Source organism: Portunus trituberculatus, chromosome 37 (assembly GCF_017591435.1).
Source record: "Portunus trituberculatus isolate SZX2019 chromosome 37, ASM1759143v1, whole genome shotgun sequence".
NCBI lineage: Eukaryota > Metazoa > Arthropoda > Malacostraca > Decapoda > Portunidae > Portunus > Portunus trituberculatus.
This window is the reverse complement of record NC_059291.1, coordinates 8,471,985-8,496,686: the sequence shown is the minus strand read 5'-3', so window position 1 is coordinate 8,496,686 and position 24,702 is coordinate 8,471,985. Positions and strand designations below refer to the sequence as shown.

General features: G+C 42.9%; 1 protein-coding gene across 1 annotated transcript in view; it reads left to right on the top strand.

The window, feature by feature from the left end:
* Positions 1-20,489, top strand: part of LOC123513998 — a 22,356-nt gene extending 1,867 nt beyond the window's left edge. Inside the window, exons 2-15 of the mRNA XM_045271536.1 lie at positions 5,590-5,725; positions 6,150-6,337; positions 7,267-7,380; positions 7,841-8,041; positions 8,931-9,073; positions 9,478-9,619; positions 9,840-9,970; positions 10,255-10,414; positions 10,535-10,813; positions 10,935-11,053; positions 11,157-11,328; positions 15,929-16,120; positions 16,733-16,899; positions 17,331-20,489. Of these exons, the coding sequence (XP_045127471.1) occupies positions 5,590-5,725; positions 6,150-6,337; positions 7,267-7,380; positions 7,841-8,041; positions 8,931-9,073; positions 9,478-9,619; positions 9,840-9,970; positions 10,255-10,414; positions 10,535-10,813; positions 10,935-11,053; positions 11,157-11,328; positions 15,929-16,120; positions 16,733-16,899; positions 17,331-18,398 (3,212 nt within the window). The 3' untranslated portion in view covers positions 18,399-20,489. The remainder of the gene's footprint in view (positions 1-5,589; positions 5,726-6,149; positions 6,338-7,266; positions 7,381-7,840; positions 8,042-8,930; positions 9,074-9,477; positions 9,620-9,839; positions 9,971-10,254; positions 10,415-10,534; positions 10,814-10,934; positions 11,054-11,156; positions 11,329-15,928; positions 16,121-16,732; positions 16,900-17,330) is intronic.
* The last annotated feature ends 4,213 nt before the right edge of the window (positions 20,490-24,702 follow it).

Genomic DNA, 24,702 nt, shown 5'->3' with positions numbered 1-24,702 from the left:
ACACACACACACACACACACACACACACACACTCTCTCTCTCTCTCTCTCTCTCTCTCTCTCTCTCTCTCTCTCTCTCTCTCTCTCTCTCTCTCTCTCTCTCTCTCTCTCTCTCTCTCTCTCTCTCTCTCTCTCTCTCTCTCTCTCTCTCTCTCTCTCTCTCTCTCTCTCTCTCTCTCTCTCTCTCTCTCTCTCTCTCTCTCTCTCTCACGACGCTCGCATGACCAACACGCCTCGGTGGAATGCGCATTATATATATATATATATATATATATATATATATATATATATATATATATATATATATATATATATATATATATATATATATATATATATATATATATATATATATATATATATATATATATATATATATATATATATATATATATATATATATATATATATATATATATATATATATATATATATATATATATATATATATATATATATATATATATATATATATACTGACTGTGTGCTCTCACTAGACTTCTTCATGAGTAACTGCAGCCATATATACTGTATATATATGGCGCAGTGAGTGCCTCCCTCCGCACTACCCAAGTCTTTTCCGTGTCATTAGATCGTCCGATACTCTGAATTACTTCCGTGCTGCATCTCCGCTATTTTCATAGAACTTTAGTTGAGTTTACACTTCTTTTTAATGATTTTCTTTGATGGTTTTAGTAACAATGATAGGAGAAACACTCCTGACATGCTGGTGAATCTCTTTGTGGCCTTTTAATTAAGATAGTCGTGGTGAGAGCAAAGCATCTGTGAACACGATAAGTTAATGAACTGTCGCACCACGCGTAACGATCGCTCCTATAGATACTTATCCAATCTTGACCCAGCGCTACACAGGGCGCTCTTCTACCTTTCACCACGGCTATTAGAGCGGACTGTTAATCGTTCACGCTATGGTAATGATAATAATAGTGGTAGAAAAGCATAAAGCCAAGGGATCTTTTTGCCAAGCACGGTGAAGGGGCGACTGACCAACCAATCGACTGACAGCGTGCAGAGATCATGCAGACCTAGAATTCTTTACGTCTCCGTGCAATAAATCCTTACAGATAATGGAGCGGACAGCTATATTTTTCGATGATGGCTGAGTGTGGAGAGAGAGAGAGAGAGAGAGAGAGAGATTATATTAACCTAATATTTCTCCAGCGTGTAATCTGTTGTGTTTTTCCAATCTTCTGTGTGCGTGTTGTCGAAGTGAGGTATATAGGAGAGCTCCGGCTGGTATATATATAAGTGTGTGTGTGTGTGTGTGCGAGCATGTAATTCTCCCCCTCTTATCCCCCCACAGCAGTCACTTCCCAGCCTTGTATTGATTGTCGCGTGGGGCCAAATTCTTGAAAAGCTCTCTACGGATTGCAATCCAGGATAAAGATGACTATGATTATAACTAATTGCTGGCCTATGTTTCCATAAGGCGCCTCCATGATGGAAAATTCTGATTTACCTACTACAAATGAATATGCGGGACGAGGACAACTATGATATAACTATAATTATTTTCATGCACTTACGTAATGCACCTCCATTTGTCGAACCACGCGAGTGAAAACATTGTTATAATATTATGGAGTGACAAGCGGTTGTAAAGCAGCTGTGTATTTTGCTGCATGACGGAGGCGTGATAGGAGTAAGATTTAAGTAGGATGAATAATATTAGATGGTGACAGTCCCCGTGATGGAATTCCGTGGCGGTGCGACATACACAGTGCCATATGTGCCAACACCTGGAGGACGGCGAGGCGTGGAAATGAGACTTCAGATATGTTTTTCTTGTTTTCAGTAGAAGCTGTAGTGCACAAAGACCTTTTGCATCAATAGTGACATAAGTAAACTGAGTGTATATTCAATCATTATTAGAGGGGAATTATTTTTCACCAATAAGGAAGAAAAGAGTGCATTCTCACCACTAAAGAAGACAAAGAGATTGTGTTTATCTTTCATCACTACCAAGTGAGATAAGACTTTATTCGCCACCAAGAAAGACAATTAAAGAGAGTGTATCTATTTTCCATCAGCAGAAAGGAAGACAAGATAGTATCTCCTATCACCACTGATAAAGATACTATATCTTATCATCACTACTTACCGGTGCTATATGACCTCCAAGTTGAGATGTCAAGGCAGAAGCTTTCAAATCAAGGAAGACAGACAGCGTCTATAGACTAGTGTCTCCATCTTTCATCACCTTTAAGGAAATCAAACTTTGTGTATTTTCCACTACCACCACAGCCACCACCAATCCCTCTGTAGTACATCAAGGGGCACGAGGCAGCCGAGATGAAAAGAAGGCGGCTGAAAGGTGTATTTCATGGAAGTCTTCAGGGATTCAATCATTGTGTTGGTGCGTCGAGGTTCATTCCGGTCTGGGAGCTTCTTGTCAGAGTCCGGTAATTGTTGGTTCAGCCACGCCACATTTACTACGGAATGATGGGATTAGACGAGGATGGCGGCCGTGTGGCGTGTCCGCGGAGGTCACAAAGGCAAGCAGGCCAACCAGTCCGCTAGCCGCGAGGAACCTGCAAACCCCATCCATAATGCGACTCCCTGTAACCCTCACCGAGATTCAGGGCCTTACGAAGCGGATCCCGTCCACTAAATCGTCATTATCAGTCGTCGCCAGACTTTATTACAAGGGTTTTGACACCGTAATCCCGCCTAGGTGACAAATCATGGCAGTTTGGCTCAAATTTAGGCGCACCTGCATGTAGTCACCGTCTCCCTCGCTCCCCCTTTCCCGGGCGGACGGAGAGCAGCGTTCGTGCATCACAGCAGCAACATGCACGCGACCTGTGTTTTTCTTTTTTTTTGCTCGGGTCTAATCCTTACTGTATGCAAATGAGCACTTAGAAGAAAAGGATGTCTGGAAGCTAAGGACAGGCCGGATGACGGATAGCGGTTGGTGACGGGGAGAGGGGAGGGCTACTGCCACTATATGATGCTTGTGATTACCTGAACATTGGGTTGTCAGCCACTTGTAATAACACCGCTTGGTGGAATGAACGGGGTTGTGTACAAATTTTTATTAACTCTTCTTTTCGTGTATTGGAGATTGGTGAAGGGAAAAGCTCCAGAAAACTTTAATAGATAATTGCATTTTCTGGGAGAATTCCCCACAGTATTTTCACTTTATTTTTGCCTTCACGGGCGCCGTGATATTGCATGAATATGAGGGCAAGGCATGTGAGTCTGTGCGGTGCAGTAGATTTTAAAGCGATAAGATTACGCCCGCCACCCTTGCCTTGGGACATTAAGCTGGAGAAATGGGAAGGGAGGAACATTATCAAAAGTAATTAGGGTAATGGACGTGTAATCAAGGACTCGTCGGGATCAGGAGGTGCAAGTGAATACAATTGCAATCAGCTTCTGTAACGTGTACCGAAAACTCAGACATTCCCTTCCCCGACCCTGTCACCAAATAGATGCACTGTACAGTGTGTGTGTGTGTGTGTGTGTGTGTGTGTGTGTGTGTGTGTGTGTGTGTGTGTGTGTGTACTAATCTATTTATCTATCTTTCTATCTTGCTATATGTATCTGTCTATCTATCTGTCTATCTATATCTACATTTACATCTGTATCTCTCTATATCAGTGGTTCTTAACCTGGGGTACTTGTACCCCCAAGGGGTACGAAACCTTAAACCTAGGGGTACGAGACATGGTAGGCAGTGTAATGGTACCGTATATTTACCATGAGAAAGCAAAACATATATTTTCCTAATTTTTCTCTTACTATAATTGTCTCAATTTTTTTAAGTTAAGTTTTTCAAGTTGAATCCCACTAATTGACACTTTTTATTTGAAATATAAAAAATTGCCTTTGTTCAGTAATTAAAAAAAAAAAAAATCTCAGCAAGGTTTTTATCACTAATCCTTTTCATATGTTTGTATAGTATTTATATTGGCGGGGGTACGAGAAATTTTTTTGAGATATCAAGGGGTACGGGCACTGAAAAAGGTTAAGAACCACTGCTCTATATCTATATCTAGCTATCTACATGTAAGTGGATGATAGCTAAAGAAAGCAGCAAAGACAAGAATGATGAGGAATAAGAAAGATAAGGATGGAAGAAAGGTCACGAAACAGTAAAGATTAAGAAGCAAAAGCGATAATAGAAAAGGAAGGATAAGGAACAAGAGAGATAGAGAATAAGAAAGACAAGCAAATAGAAAATAAGGAATAAGAAAGATAATAAGGAATCACAGATAAGGAACAAGAAAGGGAAGCGAAAAAAATATGAAGAACATGGAACGTAAAGAAAAGGAAATAAGAAAAAGATCAAAAGAAAAATGAGCAGACAAGCGAGAAAAAGGAAATGAACAAAATAGAAAGAATACAAGGGTGAAAAAAGGTTAACAAGAACAGAAAAGAATATATTGGGAGAAGGACGATAACAACAAACAGCAGCAGCAGCAGCAGCAGCAGCAGCAGCAGCAACAGCAACAGCAACAACAACAGCAACAACAACAACAACACAACAACAACGAGAAAAAACAGCATTACTGTCCCCTCCCACCACCACCACCACCACCACCATCATCAACAACAACAACAACAACAATGAAAAAAAACGGCATTACCACCCCCTCCCACCACCACCACCACCACCACCACCACCACCACCACCACCATCATCAACAACAACAACAACAACCAAATATACCTACACCATAATTACGTGATTACATTGACGTACGGGCTGGATGCGATTAAAACAGAGGAAAAAAAAAGAAAAACCTTAATGTTGTTTACAAGCCGGACTAAAAATGTAGCTCACAGTGGATCCTGGCCTGGCTATTATCGTGGTTCGCCAATAACTAGTCATGGAATGCGTCTCGCTGGATTATATTGCCTAATTACAATGTTTTACAGTTCCAAATAACTCCAGATTAGAAATACATACACACCCCGTGGGCGTGGGCGGTGTTATGGGGGCAGTTGGATTTAAATTTTTTTTTTTATTACTTTATCATTCCTATTGTCACTTTTTTGTATTTGTTTTATTTATTTTTTTTTTTTTACCAGGTGAGGTGTATGCTCGGAGTCACACCTGCCATTACTTTGATTAAGGGTTCTCTATTTTTGTGTAGTCGTGATTACGAGTCAGATACTCGTAATCTTCAGCACTCACTTTCACTGCTGTGTGTCTGCTCTCAATCTCATCCTAGGGAGCTTGATTTATTTGCTTATGTATGTGTTTGCTTCTCTGTTTAAAATATCTATTCATCTATATACTCATATATTCATATGTTTTTTTTTCTCTCTCATAAATCAAATAAAAGATTTTCCACATATATTCCAACTTAGAAAGACAGGCTTAAAGTTTTCCTTCATATAATCAAATTTGCAGAGACAGATACGGTTTCTCTTCATATACTCAAACTTGGAGAGAATGATTCAGTTTCTTCCTCATACGCTTAAACTTAGAAAGGCCGATAAGAAATTTCTCACCACATACTTAACTTTCCTCTGACATACTCGAACCAGCTTATCTATTCAAAATTCCTCTTCCCACACTCCAACTAACCCTTCCTTTCGTCCCCTGTGGTCGCGGCAGCCATGGTGGTGGAGGGCGTGGTAGGAGGACGCGTCCAGCTCCCATGCCACTTCAAGACCAGAAGACCTGGTGACGCTCCCAAATTAGTGCTGTGGTATAAGGTATCTGAGGACGAAAATCTGAGGCCGCTCTTCAGGTGAGACTTTGTTTTTCATATTTCTTGTCCCTTTACGTGAAATGAAAACTGGCCATGGATTACTAAAAGCTGAGAAATAAAGTGCATATGTTTCATTGGTGAAGAAGAGGAGTTGGGGAAATGTAGCTTAGAGGAAATACTATTTTTATGAATGGGAGATTGAGAGTCCGGCCGAAAAAAAAAAAAAAATCTGAGGTAATGATAACACGAAAGGCAGACAGATTGAAATACGGAAAAGGCAGAAAAAGAGCATAAATAGAGACAAGCAGATAGAAACGCAGGAAAGACAGACGGATAGGCAGACAGACTTGCAGAAAGACAAAGATAGACCGACAAAATCAATCAGCAAGATGACAGGCATGCAGAAAGACAATAATAGACAGAGAAAATCAAACTTTAACTCTCCATCCATACACTCATACAGTCGAGATCTGCGCGCGTACAAGGCAGCCAAGCAGCTTTCCCAGCCTGACGGAAGCCTGCAGGTGGAGAGAACCAGCGCCACCCTCACTTACCGCCGACTCGACCCGCTCCACGCCGGTCTGTATGAGTGTCACGTCGACTTCTTCAACTCCCCCGTCCATGTTAGTCGCGTGCAGCTCGTGGTGGTGGGTGAGTCATTGCGGACTGACCACGTGGCATTATCTCTCTCTCTCTCTCTCTCTCTCTCTCTCTCTCTCTCTCTCTCTCTCTCTCTCTCTCTCTCTCTGGCATGATTAAGACGTATATTTCATTTAAGAAGGATGATGAAAGAGATTAAATAAATAGCCTATAATTTGTTGGACAGGAAAGAATGAAGATGTATGATGCATAATTCTCTCTCTCTCTCTCTCTCTCTCTCTCTCTCTCTCTCTCTCTCTCTCTCTCTCTCTCTCTCTCTCTCTCTCTCTCTCTCTCTCTCTCTCTCTCTCTCTCCCATCTATGTATGTATGTATGTATGTATGTATGTATGTATGTATGTGTGTGTGTGTGTGATTCACTGTTTGATCTGCTGCAGTCTCTGACGAGACAGCCAGACGTTACCCTACGGAACGAGCTCAGAGCTCATTATTTCCGATATTCGGATAGGCCTGAGACCAGGCACACACCACACACCGGGACAACAAGGTCACAACTCCTCGATTTACATCCCGTGCCTACTCACTGCTAGGTGAACAGGGGCTACACGTGAAAGGAGACACACCCAAATATCTCCACCCGGCCGGGGAATCGAATCCCGGTCCTCTGGCTTGTGAAGCCAGCGCTCTAACCACTGAGCTACCGGGTGTGTATGTGTGTATGTATGTGTGTGTGTGTGTGTGTGTGTGTGTGTGTGTGTGTGTGTAATTCACCACGGTCGTTTGCTGGTCACCCAGCCAGTGTGAAATACACACACACACACACACACACACACACACACACACACACACACACACACACACACACACACACATACACACACGTGTGTGTGTGTGTGTGTGTGTGTGTGTGTGTGTGTGTGTGTGTAGTCAATTGATGAAGTAGTCGAAGTTTCTCCGCCAACATGGTGTTGGTGTCCTCAGAGCCCGTCGAGAGGGTGGACATCCTGGAAGAGGGAGGCGTTGAGGTGCGGGATGGAGTGTTGGGGCCTTACCCTGCTGGACACATCCTCAACGTGACTTGCCTTGCTCGCCAAGGTAATTTGTCTTCACTGCATGTCCTCCACTGCATGTCCAAAGACCCAGCTCAATAAAGGCCTTATGGATATTGTATGGAAAAATTATGAAATGAGTAGGCGGTATCAGTAGAGATTGTGAAATATAGATATTTTCTATAGACGTTACCCAACTGAAATTTGAAGGAGGAACTATGAATTACCCTTAGTCCGATTTGTAATGTAGCTTTGATTATATGAGCCTTTTCTGGAAAAAAATGGAATCCAATTACATATATTGTTGATAACATTCTGACAGACAAACAATCAAATAAATGGACAAATAAAGGAAAGATTACACACACACACACACACACACACACACACACACACACACACACACACACACACACACACACACACACACACACACACACTGCTGGCACTGTTAAGGCTCGTGAGGGGTACTCAGAACCTGAGCAGCATCAGAGCTCACTTTACAGGTGTGCCGCTGCCCAGTGTGCGGTGGTGGACGGGCGGGATGGTTCTCAAGAGCTCCCGGGAGGTGGTGGAGGCGAAGGTAGAAAACAACTTGGTGGTGGAAAACATTTCCCGCGCATGGCACCTCAGACAACTCACCTGCACAGCCAACAACTCCCGCCTGTATCGGGCCGCAGTTGCCACCGTCACCGTGCACATGATCCGTGAGTGAAGGAGCGGCGTGGGCAGCGCAGTGGGTGATACATGGGGAAGCCTTCATTATTAGCACTGAAGCTGCCTAATTTGGTCGTGTGGATAACATTGGTTTGTTATAGTCCTAATAAGTTTGTTAATCATAATGACTATAATAGCATTCACACACACACACACACACACACACACACACACACACACACACACACACACACACACACACACACACACACACACACACACACACACACACACAATCGGCATGAGATGTAGAGGGAGTTTGGCGATGCATCATTGGCGGCATTACTGTCTGTTTTCTGTGTCCATAGGACGTTATGTCACGACACGTCACATTATAATTGTGTGGCGTCGCGTACGTGTTTCGTGGTGCCTTTCTTGCCTGGTGCGCGTAGTCAGGCTTAGAGCAATGCCTTAGAGATTTATTGAGCCATCACAGGCATTGTTGGGTTGTGCTGATTAGGTATTTCATTATATTGTGTTGAGCTACAGTGACTTTAATTACTGGTGTGCGAGCTATACTCGCCCGTATTCTGTCCATATCCCTTATGCAAGAGTTAACCATCATGTTCAATCATTTAATCCTTTTCCTCTGGTAAACTCTGGAACTTCTTGCGTACTTCTCTTTTCTCCTCCTTCTTGTGACTTGAACTCTTCCTAAAAGAGATGATCTTTTTATCTTTCTTTTGGGACTGGCAAATAAGTGAACCTTTTTCCTTTCTTGTTCTTTTTGTTGCCCTTGCCCTGCGCTGATCTTGCATAAATAAATACTGAGCGAAGGACTGATAGTACTTATGAAAGGTATGCTGAAATTCTAAATCTATCTCTGAATCTATCTTGGCGTCGCATTGCAAAGTGATGGTAGTGTGTGGCTTGTTCCAGTGTTGCCGGTGAGCGTGAGGTTGCGCGTGCCCGTCCCGCTAGTGGTGGGGCAGAGGGCCATACTGCGGTGTGAGGCTACTGGCTCCAATCCCGCCCCACGCCTCTCCTGGATCTTGCAACAAATAGCGATGAGAGAAAGCAAGGTGAGGCAGTGAGGCAGGCCCCCATTACTTCATGGTGGAGTGTCGTGCAAAGGCATGATGTGTGTGTGTGTGTGTGTGTGTGTGTGTAGAAACAATGCAGACCATATACATTGAGAGTGGCATACTTACAAGTGGCACTATTTGAGATGGGGTCTAGTTTTGTATAGTACTGGACAGTGTTGGCTATGCTGTACTTAAAATCTTTGACACGGCCTCACTGATTTTACTCCACAAAACCTATATTACTAATTTCCTGATAACAACACAAATTTCAAACTCTTCTTATATATTGTAGTACTTTTTAGCATCAGATAATCGTTAAAAGTCTTCCTTTTGACATTGTGAGGTACACTCGAATAAATACTCAGCTGAAGTCTATCTGTTGGTCTTCCTCCCTTCCTCAGAGCTGGGAGGAAGGTAACAAAACATTCAGTGAGTTGATTCTCAACGTAACTCGCCATCTGCACCTGGCACGGGTCACCTGCTCCGCTACCAATCTCGCCCTCAACGCCAGCCTCACCAACTTCACCACACTCACCGTGCATTGTGAGTCCGGTCTCCTTCCTCAGGGGTAATGATGCTCACTTCTTTAATCATTGCAAATGTGTCTGTGTTAGTATCAATATTCTTACCACTGAAACCATTAGATACATCCATGTTCTTGTCATTTAGTTCCGGGACATGTGTTGAGCGTCCTGGACGTGAACTAGTGTTGCCTTGATACACTGCTAAATAAATAATACATATTTGTCTCTTGCCTCTCCAGACCCACCATCAGTACGGGCGTCTCTGGGCCAGCCGCTACGCGCTGGCTCATTAAAGGAGGGAGACAACGTGTATTTCACTTGTTCCGTGGCCGCCAATCCCTCAACAACAGCCATCACATGGTTCCATGAGGTAGGTCGTTAGCTGAGGCACCGTCACTCTCACCATCTGTACTGTAAGCCACAACAGTACGTTAGAATATAAAATCTTAACACTTTTTTTCTTTGTAAGACAGTTTCTTAAAATGCTCATCACTATTATTTTCTGTAGAATAATGAGATTGATTGCATTTCAGTTTTTATTGTATCAGAGATAACCTGGATATTTTCATGCCGATGAACTATGAATCTTGTACCGTGTGTGACCCAGCTCTCGGTGAACTTATTTGTGCGTGGGTAACAGGCAAGTGTTTGCAGGGGCGCCAGGTGGTGCAGAATAGGAGTGCGGGTGTGGTCACCAGCCGCAGCTCCCTGGTGATGCGCAACGTAGGACGGCACCAGGCTGGCCGGTACAGCTGCGAGGCTGCAAACACGCTGGCCAGGGTGCGCAGCGCCGCTGTCACCCTCACCATCAAATGTTAATAGTGACTGCTGACATTTTTATCTTCTTGTAATGAATTCATGTTCTTTGAATCATTATATTTGTAAGTTTGTGACTTTCCTTATTTTATTTTTACGTCCAAATTTCTGTGAACAGATAGACCCAAGTGCGTGGCATCTGTCACCACTTACTTCATCTATGATAAGCCTGTCACTGTGAACTGTACCGTGACATCTCTCCCGTCGCCTGACTCCATCTACTGGCAGTGGGAGGACAAAGATGAGATGACGAGTGCTGAACTCCTGAAGCGTGGCAGAAGCGTGACCACCTCCCTACTGACGGTGGCATCCTCCACCAGCCACCGCCGAAAGCTGTACTGCTGGGCCACCAATCAGATCGGTGACCAAATAGTTCCCTGTAACTTCACTATTCGAGGTGATTGGTACTTGTCCATCGCCTTGCCGTTCACCATCAGTACACAGTACACCTGTTTCTTAATATAGTGTGATATCTGGCACGGATGACTCATTCTTTGTTGTTTCATGCGGGCGGGCAGAGGTGGGCGTGCCGGGCTGGTCCTGCCGCGTGGTGCATATCAGTACCTCCTCCCTCACCCTCGTCTGCCTCACGCCACCACAGTTGGAGGAAAACGCCACCACGCTGTACACTGCAGAGGTGAGTGGCGCACGCCTGCACCGTCACAGCAAAAGACAGAAATCCATTACAGCTCACCTTCCTCCTTCCACCAAATCTCAGTATCGTCTTTCTTACCCTTCAGGTGTATCTATGGAACAAAACGCTGCTTGCCAACGTCACCTCCACAAGCCCAACCTTCAACGTAAGTCACTTGCACGCGGCCACGAATTACAGGCTGAAGGTGTACGTGACTTACGGCCGTATCACTTCCCCGCCTGTGTTGGTGAGCGCTTATACCTCTGACACTCCTGCAAGTAAGTGTCTCCCTTGGCGCACATAATTCGCGCTGTTTTGTCCTCCTCCTCCTCCTCCTCCTCCTCCTCCTCCTCCTCCTCCTCCTCCTCCTCCTCCTCACCACCATCACCACAGCTCCTCCCTCCGCAACTCGTGGAATAGATTAACGCTATTTATACTGGGCGCGCGCGCGCACACACACACACACACACACACACACACACACACACACACACACACACACACACTCTCTCTCTCTCTCTCTCTCTCTCTCTCTCTCTCTCTCTCTCTCTCTCTCTCTCTCTGCACTAATAAGGAAGCGATCCCCACCTTCCCTCCAGCCAGCCGTCGTGAGTCGTGACATCTCAGGTACACGTGCACCAGCAGTTTGTGGCTTCCGTGTTCATCTCTCTGTTTACGTAGTGCAGGTGGCGTGTCGTTTTTACATTCCGCTACCCGTGACTGCTAAGTCCCCCACGGAGGATTTCTTTTTATATTTTTCAATATCTATATATAGTGTATCATGGATAATACAAGTGGTGATAGGCTGAGTATACAAAGATCGGTGTCTGATGGATTTCAAAGGTGAGCTCTCTACTGTGACACTGTTCTCTATTGTTCAAGCTGGCGTGTTGCTGAGTATTATTTAGTGCATTGGTCTTGGGTGTAGTTGTGTTTTCATTAAAATATTTAGCGGGATTGTTTAATATAATCGCTGTTTTGTCAGTGAAATTGCAAATTCTCACTGAGCAATAATATGTTCTCACTGTTTCATATCAACAGGCACTAGACTAGAGGAAGCATGTGATTTTTATGGATTTTAATGATTAGGGTGACAGTTCAACAATAACTATGCTCCATACACAAGAGATAAAATCCATGATAACCTAACTTATCAAATGTGTGGCTTTTAATAATAACCTTTATGAGAGAACAGAGCATATCAGAATACATATTTTAATGGAGGAGGTAGTAGACACCTACCGAAACGATAATTTACTCCCAGCGAGGTCTAATAGCACTAGTTCAGGGGGTGCTGTGAACTTTCCATTAAAGCTAGTTGTGATCTCGCTGAACGTTTCCCTTTGTGTCTCACAACTCAAGGGGGCAGTCACAGCCTGCCCTCTAAAGACAACTCTCCCTCTTCACATAAAACTACATGCACTTACACACACACACACCCTTCACTTAAAATTCAAAATTCAAAATGGCGACTCCAAATCCAGCCTCAGAGTCCCCTTCTGGGAGGGACCAGAAATGTCCCCAGGTCGGACTGCTCTCTCGGTGGCGACCCAAAATGTCTTGACACCTCCTCAACTTTTTCTTCATTAACTTCTGCAACATTCGCGGTCTTAGATCTAATTTTCAATCTGTAGAACACCACCTCTCCTCTACTAAACCTCATCTTCTTTTCCTCACCGAAACACAGCTGTCTGAGGCAACTGACAGTAGCCCTTCTCTGTTCCCTCCTACTTTCTCTATCCTCATTTTCGTTCCAAAGCTGGATGTTGCGTCTATGTGCGCAACGACTTAACTTGCTCTCGTGCCCACGCTCTTGAATCTTCCGAGTTTTCCACCATCTGGCTTCGACTCAATAGTCACTCTCTAACTAAATTTATCTGTGCTGTCTATCTCTCCCTAACTCCTCTGACTATAGTAAATTCTTTGACTATTTAACTTCCAAAGTGGAGCACATTCTGTCCCTCTACCCTTTCACGAGATCTCCATTCTTGGAGATTTCAATGTTCACCACCAGCTTTGGGTTTCCTCTCCCTTCACTGACCATCCTGGTGAACTAGCCTTCAACTTTGCTATCCTCCATGACCTAGAGCAACTGGTGCAACACCCTACTCGTATTCCTGACCGTCTTGGAGACACGCCCAACATTCTTGATCTCTTCCTTACCTCTAATCCTTCTGTTTATGCTGTTACGCTATCATCTCCGTTGGGCTCCTCCGATCACAATCTCATTTCTGTATCTTGTCCTATTTCTCCAATTCCTCCTCAGGATCCCCAAAGCGGAGGTGCCTCTGGCGTTTTGCCTCTGCCAGTTGGGGGACCTGAGGAAGTATTATGCTGATTTTCCTCAGTGATTACTGTTTCTGTGTCAGAGACCCATCTCTGTGTGCTGAACGCATAACAGAGGTGATAGTGTCTGGCATGGAGGCGTACATTCCTCATTCTTTTCTCAACCTAAACCTTCTAAACCTTGGTTTAACACAGCCTGTTCTCGTGCTATACATGATAGAGAGGTTGCCCACAAAAGGTACTTGAGCCTTCCATCTCCTGAATCTCATGCACTTTATATTTCTGCCCAGAATCATGCCAAGTCTGTTCTTCAACTTGCCAAACACTCTTTCATAAATAGAAAATGTCAAAATCTTTCAAACTCAAACTCCCTCGTGACTTCTGGCATCTGGCCAAAACATCTCAATAACTTTACTTCTTCATCTTTCCTCCTTTATTTCATCCTGATGGCACCACTGCCATCTCTTCTGTCTCTAAAGCTGAACTCTTCTCTCAAACCTTTGCTAACAACTCCACCTTGGATGATTCTGGGCTTGTCCTCCCTCTCCTCCTCCCTCTGATTATTTTATGCCTACAATTAAAATTCTTCGTAATAATGTTTTCCATGCCCTCGCTGGCCTAAACCCTCGGAAGGCTTATGGACCTGATGGGGTCCCTCCTATTGTTCTCAAAAACTGTGCTTCCGTGCTTGCACCTTGTCTGGCCAAACTCTTTTAACTATGTCTATCGACTTCTACCTTTCCTTCTTGCTGGAAGTTTGCCTACATTCAGCCTGTTCCTAAAAAGGGTGACCGTTCTAATCCCTCAAACTACCGTCCTATAGCTTTAATCTCTTGCTTGTCTAAAGTTTTTTTAATCTATCCTGAATAGGAAGATTCTTAAACATATGTCACTTCACAATCTTCTATCTGATCGCCAGTATGGCTTCCGTCAAGGTCGCTCTACTGGTGATCTTCTGGCTTTCCTTACTGAGTCTTGGTCATCCTCTTTTAGAGATTTCGGTGAAACTTTTGCTGTCGCGTTAGACATATCAAAAGCTTTTGATAGAGTCTGGCACAAAGCTTTGATTTCAAACCTGCCCTCCTACGGTTTCTATCCTTCTCTCTGCAACTTTATCTCAAGTTTCCTTTCCGACCGTTCTATTGCAGCTGTGGTAGACGGCCACTGTTCTTCTCCTAAATCTATTAACAGTGGTGTTCCTCAGGGTTCTGTCCTGTCACCCACTCTCTTTCTATTATTCATTAATGATCTTCTTAACCAAACTTCTTGCCCTATCCACTCCTACGCTGATGATACCACCTACATCTTTCCACGTCCTTTCAGAGACGACCAACCCTTCAGGAAGTCAACAGATCACGCAGGGACGCCACAGAACGCCTGACTTCTGATCTTTCTAAGATTTCTGATTGGGGCAGAGAAAATTAGTAGTTTTCAATGCCTCAAAACTCAATTCCTCCATCTATCAACTCGACACAACCTTCCAGACAACTATCCCTCTTCTTCAATGACACTCAACTGTCTCCTCTTCCACACTGAATATCTTCGGTTTGTCCTTTACTCATAATCTTAACTGGAAACTTCACATCTCATCTCTTGCTAAAACAGCTTCTATGAAGTTAGGCGTTCTGCGGCGTCTCCGCCAGTTTTCTCGCCCTCCAACTGCTAACTCTGTACAAGGGCCTTATCCGTCCTTGTATGGAGTACTCTTCGCATGTTTGGGGGTTCCACTCACACAGTTTTATTAGATAGGGTGGAATCAAAAGCTCTTCGTCTCATCAACTCCCTCCTCTGACTGACTGTCTTCAGCCTCTTTCTCACCGCTGGAATGTTGCAGCTCTTTCTATCTTTTATCGCTATTTTCATGCTAACTGCTTTACTGATCTTGCTAACTGCATGCCTCCCCTTCTCCTGCGGACTCGCTGCACAAGGCTTTCTTCTTCTGGTCAACTACCTAATGTAAGAGTTAACCTGTATTCTCAATCATTCATACCTTTCTCTGGCAAACTCTGAAACTCCCTGCCAGCTTCTGTATTTCCGTCTTCCTACAACTTGATTTCTTTTAAGAGGAAGGTTTCAAGACATTTGTCCCTGAATTTTGGATAACTCTTATGACCTTTTAGGGAACTGGTAACCCAATGGGCCTTTTTTTTTTTTTTGTTGCCCTTGGCCAGTTGCCCATCCTACATATAAAAATATCAACTTGATTTGTATACACAGTCTCATTAGGATAGCCTTGTGTACCCTCATAGACCTCCTAAATCATTATATGAATAACTACTATTTTTTGTTGACTGAAATATAAAATAGTTGCAGTAGAGGAGTCTTGTGTATCTCCAAAGGCCTGCAAACAGAAATTCACTCTCTCACCCACCACAACTATCTTCAAAGGCCACAGAGATGAATAATGGTATTCTCAAGGGTGTTTCTCTTGATTATAATGTATAAATCTTGCTAATCTGTCACTGGAACACCATTAAAAAGCCATGTCACTTCAACTAAGACCTTTTCAGTATATTGGAAGAGTAGTGCAGAGGTATTTCAAAATGTGGTCCAAAATAACACCATCCGTTCGTTCCTTCTCACGCTGCACAGAGCGAGGTGGTGGCAGCGTGCAGGGCGGGCGGCTGGGCGGGGCGGTGGGTGGCATGGTGGTGGCGGCGGCTTTAGCATCGACGGCCGTATGTGCCAGACTGTACAGGGGCCGGCGGGTTCCTAGGCGCACAGGCACCAAGACCCTTCACTTGGTGGCCACCACAGAGGACACGCGGCCAATGCTTCGCCCAGGTAAGACGACAGGCCATGTTCTGTCAACCTCCATAAGAACACCTGGATGGCGCGGGAACTAATTCAAAAAGTTACCATAACATTGATAACAGGGCGGACAATAATTTCGAAAAGGTCTCCCTTATTTGTCATTTTTTTCTTATTTCTTTCCTTGTTTGTTTATTCTCATTGATCGTTTTAAATTATTGCTGAAAGAAATAGTAGCAGGTCGCGCCGCACCTAGTAACGCGGAGCGACGAGCTGCTGGAATAGTGAATTGCACCGAACCACCCGCCGAATCGAATATCTCATTACGTGCCTCCCTCGCCACCAGGGGGCCGGTGGCACGATGTGAGGTTTTAAATAAAGGGGAGTTCTGAACCTCAGCATCCCATCCTTGTATCTACCTACTGATTTATCGAGTACTATTTAATCTTATTATTTTCTTCCTTTCTTTTCCTTATTTATTTAATTTAAGCATTCGTTCATTATTTTCTTCATTTCTTTTCTTTCTTTGCTTTTCTACCTTTATTTTTTCTGGTTTTATTTCCTTTCTGCCTTTCTTCCTCTGCAATGCTTTAGATGTTTGTTTATGTTCTTCCCTAAGCGTCTCCTAATCCGGTGTCGTGTCAGGAGGCGAGTGCCAGCCCGCCACTGTCCTGGAGGAGGAGGACGAAGAAGATATGCTAGCTAGACTAGATGACGAGGAAGCACCGATGATGGGAAAGGAGGAGGAAGAAGAGGAAGAGGATCAAGTGTTCAGGGTTGTGGTGGATCCGCTGAGCTGCAGCGCCGGCCTGGTAAGGAGAGTGTGTTGCTTGGCAAGTCTCTCACTGCCACGACACGGTGCAGCATGTTATGTGTGTGTGTGTGTGTGTGTGTGTGTGTGTGTGTGTGTGTGTGTGTGTGTGTGTATGTGTGTGTGTGTGTTTCAGCTGTTAGACTGATTTTTTCTAAAAGACATTAGAGGAAAATACTGGGATTTTCAAGGGTGTTATAGAGATTATGGTGTCAGTTTTAGGGGATTCTACGCTATGTATGAGAAAACACTCATGAAAACCTGACTTATGTGTTTTGCCATAAGAATATAGTCTTTATGAGATAATTGATGTTTGTAGACAGACATAAAAGAATATAAAATACAATCGATAGATTAACATCACCTTTCATCGATCTAAACTTGTGTGACTAGCGCAGGATACATGAATGCAATGGGTTCTCTTTACCACAGGTGCGACACAAGCAGGAAGCTGCATCTGCCCTCCACGAGGTGAAGATTAAAACCACCGCCGCCAAGAAGGCCGAGACCACAAGTGGCGAAAAGCTGCACATTGGAGAGTGGATGCAGCTGGTGCCTCAGGAGTGTGAAGATTCGCTAGCTAGAAAACTGCAGCACGTTGCTGGTGATAAGAACCACCGAGAACAACAGCAGCAGCAGCAGCAGCTTGGCGAGTGGCTGCAGCACATGCCTGGAGACTGGGTGGTTGCCTCCTCCCTCCACGAGCCTCTCCTTCACTTCCCTGCACACAAGTCCCCTGGCTTGTGGATACGCCCGCCTCCTCAGGAGAGTTACTGCGCACAGTCCGGTTCACTCTCCCTCGAGAGCAATGGAAATGGTCACAATCCTGTGAAATTTAGCACAACTCAAGTGGTAGAGAAGTGCTCGATAGAAGAGGCCTCGTATGATGGTGATGGACTGGCGGAAAACTATGAGGACTGGAGGGTCAAATTCTCCCCGAATATGAAGTTAGATAGCTTGCCAAAGACTTTGAGGCCTCAATCAATACACAGGTCTGACTTTAGATATAACAGCTTAAGACTGCCGGCTTTTCGTCTACTTGAGGGCAACTATAACCATCCGCCTGGAGCTTCACACCAACCGGGCACGCTGCCAGAGGATGCCAACAACAACAACAACAACAACAGTATCGACACAAGTAGAAACACACAACACGAAACAATCTTTGATACCAACAGCAACTTCAATCGCAATAGTTTGTTCCTGCCACCCAACACAATCCGTGACGACCTTTCTTGGAGCTTGCCACACCCACTACGGACAGAGACCCGCCGGCAACCCCAACGCCAAGTACTTCACGAGCAGGAAGGAAGCCACCCGCCGGCCATGCTGCAGCGTCTCCAGCGGGTGGCACAGCCTCGATCCCGCTCCACGGTAGGCGGAGAGCAGCCGTCATCAAGTATGATGAGCGAACACGAGCTTGCTGGACAGGAGCAGGCCGCTAAAGATTCTCCTCGTTCCATGTGGCGACTCAGGTTTTCTGAGGAAACTATTCTTTGAGACTTCCACCAATATGTGAGATTATTAAGAAAGGAATGAACTATGTGTGATACTTATTGCTTTTCAGTAACATTAGAAGAAGCTTAAGTGGAGTTCATGTTTGTAGCTATGAAGCTCCTCTGGATCATACGTCAGTCTGTCTGCCTCGCTCAAGTTCCGTCCACACCACACCAGTGAGCCTTAGTCATATATAGAAGGTTATCTTGCCGTTCTCTTTGTAATGAGAGCGACCCCTTAGTCACAATGCAGATGTCTGAGGTGATGGTCGTTAATGATGTATATTTGTTACGGTTATTTTGCGAAATTGGTGGTTTTGCAAAGTTCCCGGTCATTTTGCAGATAAATCAAAATCATGGAATGTTTGCAAAATCACCTTAATTGTCTGGTTACTGTGCAAAAATAACACGCAGAAAGGATATTTTGCAAAAATGTCTGGTTACTTTGCAAAACAAATAAAAAAGGAATACTTTACATTTATATTATTTTTTTAATTCTTGTACACTAACATTAAAAATTTTAATAATGTACTTTAATACTTACCATAATATAATATAATTTTGTAAATAAATAAAACTTTTGATTTGTAAATGTAAAAATGTAAAGTAGTCCTTTAAAACGGTTAAATATTATTTGTTTTTACAAGCAGAACCGCATTTGCATCGGCTGTTGCAGACATTCTGATTCTTATAACACCTGCAGCGGTTGTTGTTACAAAACATGGAGCAGATACACTTTATAAAATCTTGTCCATGACCCATGGAGTCTGCATTTGCTGCTTCACGAAGGCTTATCTCTCTTTCCTGGTTCACATCGTCAATAGATAGGAACTGCTGCTCACATGAATTGAACTGATTTCTTGTATAATGCTGTTTCAAAAATCCCGTGCCTCGTTCCAAGTTTGTATGTCCCACTTTCATCCACTTTAAGTACAACGGCCTTCGCATTAGTGAACTCTTCACGTCCACGATCAACAAGAGGGATCGGAACCATTACAGTGTCACCGACCTCACCTTTCTTGAAACTCATAGTTGAAACCAGCTGCATTTGCTGTGCTTGATTATGTTGCTTTCTACTAGCTCCTTCTCTTTCAGCTTCAATCTCCTGCTTTCGGGCACAGAGGTAGCAGAGATCTTCATCCACAGAGCATGGATCTCCACAGTCCCTGCCCATGGAAGTTATGCTGTCCTGCATATTGCCGGCTGCTAATGCTTCAGTGAGTTGCTCCTCCGTCTCAAATCCTTCCTCGACGGCCTCCGGTAGATTCGTTGCAGTAATACCAAGATGAGGTTTCTGGCCAAACATTGCTTCATAGGGTGTTCTCCTAATTCCAGCGTGAAACCGTATGTTCGAGAGGATTGGCTTGACGACCACAGACTTCCGGACACTGAATTTTTTTAGTTGACATTCTTCACAGAATTGCAGGAAGACTTTCATCTGATCTATAGTTATGTTTGCATATTTCTCACTCAGTGCTTTAGAAAGAATATTCCTTCCTCCATGTCCGTTAGCAAGATGGGCAGCTTTAATGGTATCAAACAGATCTTCAGCACAAACGTATCTAAGAACAGTTCTTTTTTTAACTAGCTTTTGCACGGCTGTCTCTTCAACAGATATTTCCATGACATCGTATTTTCTTAGAAGCCGATAATCCTTTTGAGTCTTCTTCACCTCCGATTTTTCAAGTTCTTTCATTCGGTTCACAATTTCCTCGTATTCACACTTTTTCAACAAGCACGATGCATTATACGACTTCTTTTTCTGTGCTTCAGACAGCATTGAGTCAAACTTCGCCTTCATTCCATCCATCGTTGGATAATAAACAGAGGTCTACACCACAGCACCACCAATCGTAACGACGAGAAGGCGAGAAGCACACTGTTTAACTGGGACAGCCGCAGTAACCTCAGTACCTATAGCAGCAGTCAGCCCGCCCTCGCTTGACCTTCAGTAGTGCACGACTGTTAACAGCGTTAAGGCGGTGTCACACTAGCACTTTTTCCGTCGATTAATGCGATTTCTGTCGATTTTTCAACGTTCCGCATGAACTTATCGCATGAATTTGTCAGACGATAGGGATCGTTTCCGTCTGCATATTTTCCGCCTTTGTTTACATACCAAGACCAAGACCACAAGACTTACCGCGTCTCCTCAATCTGCTTCTACGTGCATTGGTTCTACCACTAATACACAGTATTACGTTCAGAGCAGCGTATTTTTGCCGCAGCGTGGCCTCCATGTTTGTGTTTACATTGTGTTGGCGGGAAGTGACGACGGAAAGTGACGACGAAACACCGTTTGTGTGTGACAGGCAGCAGCCAAAATATTGTCGATTTTCTGAAAAACGACGGAAAAAGTAGACGGAAAAAGTGCTAGTGTGACACCGCCTTTACTATTCTAACAAGTACACACACACACACACGAAAATACATACTTTAAGTGAAAGTGGGACATACAAACTTGGAACGAGAAACCTGATTTTGAAACAACTTTACAAAAGAATTCAGGAAACTCCTTGTAAGCAGAAGCGTGAACCTGCAACAAAGAAAAGACCTTTAACTGTTCTAAAAGGACTACTTTACATTTATGTTATTTTGTTTAATTCTTGTACACTAATATTAATAATTTTTATAATGTACTTTAATACTTACCATAATATAATATCATTTTGTAAATAAATAAAACTTGATTTGTTTTGCAAAGTAACCAGACATTTTTTGCAAAATATTCTTTCTGCGTGTTTTTTTGCAAAGTAACCAGACAATTAAGGGGATTTTGCAAACATTCCATGATTTTGGTTTTATCTGCAAAATGACCGGGAACATTGCAAAATCACCGATTTCGCAAAATAACCGTAACATATTCACCAAAGCCTGATCACGAGCCGACCCGCAACCACCAGCTGTTACCCTCACAGTGCGAGCACAGACCTCATTGTTACCAACATTCGGGTAAGACTGTGTGTGTGTGTGTGTGTGTGTGTGTGTGTGTGTGTGTGTGTGTGTGTGTGTGTGTGTGTGTGTGAAGCTAAAGGGCAACATTTGACTGATCATCTGCTTCCAAATGCCGACTAATGTAATGTGTTAGTGGGGAACTCTCATTCAAAAATTAGATATACAAGTGTAAGGCAACGCTAGAGAGTCAATGAATATTTTGATCAAAACAGTAGCACAAGAAGCCCATGTTTGCAATTCACAGCTGGCATTGTATTGGCACATTCTGTCGGGTAACTTGTAATGATTACTATTGTAATGGTGTACTATATATACATTCACTGGTTGGGGCTGCTTGGGGAAGAAACTAGTAATTATTTGCACACGTATAGATCGCTTAGATAGAGAGCTGCTCACAGTGGCGAAGTGCCATATAAAATCTTATGAGTGGTTATACATTATGCCCACGGTTGTTGTAAAAATCCTAGAATCAATAACGTCTTAAGAAGAAACTAAACTCATTTTTCATTTGATTTTGCAATGGTTAGATAATGATTTGGGAAATATGATGAACTATTTTGTTATGATCTAGAGATGGGAGTGAGGACCTCCAGGAAGAATGAGTCAGATCTAGCATTCTTGCTGTCTATATGCACTAAGAGCGGGATGAAGTCAACTCCATATCTGTGGTCAATGCCAGCTTTGAAATGAGTATTATATAGCCTCATAAAACTGCGACCTACATGGATGAGGATCTGCAGTGATAGTGTGGTGGTCATTTGCACAACAACAATTAGAGAAAGTATCATAATTCGTCTTGTTGTTCATCCCTGACCAGCCTCAGTGTCGCCTCTTGCCTTCAGTTAGTGTTGCTATGTTCACAGTTTTCCGTCTCCCCTTGTCTGCCATAGCGGGTTCGGCTGCTGTCTCATGGTTTCCTTCCTCCAACTACTTGCTCCTTGGTTCAGGACACAAGTTGAAGTGGATGATTATGTGTATATAATATTTCAAATAAATGGTCTGATGCATGTTTATGTATTGATCTTGAAATTATAGAACATGTAAGAAAATATGTCTGGTGGTTTATGCTACGTAGAACGAGCCACGAACCTTTCCTAATCTACAATGTACGGAAGATTCTGTATTAACTCGTCACTTTAAGTAATATTATATGCATTATCCTTTTATTTTCATTTTGTACTAAGCCTCACTAATGCAGTCTGGTGCCGAGAGCCTTGTTTAGTGCACCAAGACAGTCATGTTGCTATGTGTGTGTGTGTGTGTGTGTGTGTGTGTGTGTGTGTGTGGGCGGGCTGCAGGTGTCGCCACAAAGGACGCTTAGGGCGGCTCAGGTGACAGGTGGAAGGCATGGTTGAGTAGCGTTGCCCCATGCACCAGGAAGTCTAAGGTACACATATTGATCGTCCATTAGAAGCCAATGTGTAATCCGGTTAAAGTATTTTCTCAAAGTACGCTTAAATAAACGAAGATATTGGTTCTTTTTCTTATTTTCTGCTTGAACTTATCACTACAATTTATTGCCATGCTTATTATAGATAACATGATGGCTATATTATTTTTCTGCTTATAACTGACAATATCACACTTAATTGATGTAGGTAACGTATTATAACATACTATGTGTTCAACTATAAATCTCACAAACTTAACCACCATCACAGACAGGACAACGCTGCTACATTTTCTTTAATTACAGTCACCCTTTATTTAATAAATACAGACCTAATAACCTCAGGAACCCATAACTACGTTGGAAATGTGCAGCCACATAAAGGTCTCGCGAGGACCTTATAAGGTAGAAGTAATCGTGCCAGGAGGCCAAGGAGGATAAGGTGCTTCGTGTTCCGTGTGATTCTCGCTTGTGGTGCATGGAGAGGCCAAGGTTAGAGACAATTTTGCGTTCCTACCTACGTATGAAAATCATTAAACACTTTTCGTCGTAGCAGTGGCGTGTAGCAAGGATTCTCTGTAGGATTGTTATATCCAGTTAGTAGTAGACAGTCTTCATAGGCATAAACCGTTTGAAATGCGGCAAATATCCTCAGTAGATTTAATTAATGAAATGTGGTAATCATTCTTTGCAGATACGCGAAAAAGAGGTAAAAATGTTCTATTGTTAATGAGATGCGAATGTTTTTCAATACACTTGATAAAATGTTCTAAACATTCTCCATAACATCGACAAATGCGTGTATCTAATCCGATAACCTTGTGAGGCTCAGCGCGGACAGATAAGCAGACAGACGATTGAAAAAAAAAAAAAATCTGTTAATACATGAAGTCGAAAAAACGCATTATCCTAAGCGATTGTTTTTCATGGACAAGAATGCTTGAAAGGTCTAAAACAATATTGACTTCTCAAAGATCTTCAGCTGTATACATCATTTATCTGTAAATTTCCGTTTAATAACACATAGTAGGAACGGAAAAGTTTATCTATAAATATGTATGGCCAGTAAAAGGAAACACCTTAGTGAGAAATAATATACCTTTGATATATATTAGGAATGGCAAGGCTAATCTGGAAACAAATGATGCCAGTAGAGAGGAACACGTGTTGTAGTAATGACACTGCAACACTGCAGTGGGAAATGGTGGATCTTCTAGAAACAGGGGAAGAAATACCCACCAACAGGACAGGTGATGTGTGAAAGGCCGCGGCAGGAAGCAGGAACGCTCGAGCGCCTGTGTAGCAGCCAGTGTTTGTTTCTGGCTCACTCAATGGGATTACCCTGCACGGCTTCCCCACAGGTCTCCAGCTGCTGTGTGGTACCCGGGCGTGACAATTTCAATTATTTAGCGCTTAATGGTGAAGGGAAAGTCTGGCGGGAATCTGAAGCGTTTGGTGACACTTTTGTTGGGCGAGTGATCTCTCGGTGATTTCTTTTTCTTTTCTATATTTACCTGTTTGCTTACCTGCTTGTCTTCTTGCATATCATTTAGTAATTTGTTTGGTTGTTCGTTTATCAACCCATCTGTCTATCTATCTATTCATTTATCTATTTCTTTGCTTACATATTTTACTTATTTGATTTTTCATTTATCTATTTGTTTACTTACTTTATAAATAGATGGATTGAGTGACTAATTAGTCAATTAATTTAGATATTTATTTGAGTAATTAGTTGGTAAGTTACAAAGTTGATCATTTAAATTTCTACCAACTTACTCATCCATGGCTTTATTGACTTGTTTATATATATATATATATATATATATATATATATATATATATATATATATATATATATATATATATATATATATATATACAGTATATATATAAGTCAATAAAGCCATGGATTTATTGACATGGATTCTACGTTGGTAGAAATGTAAATGATCAACTTTGT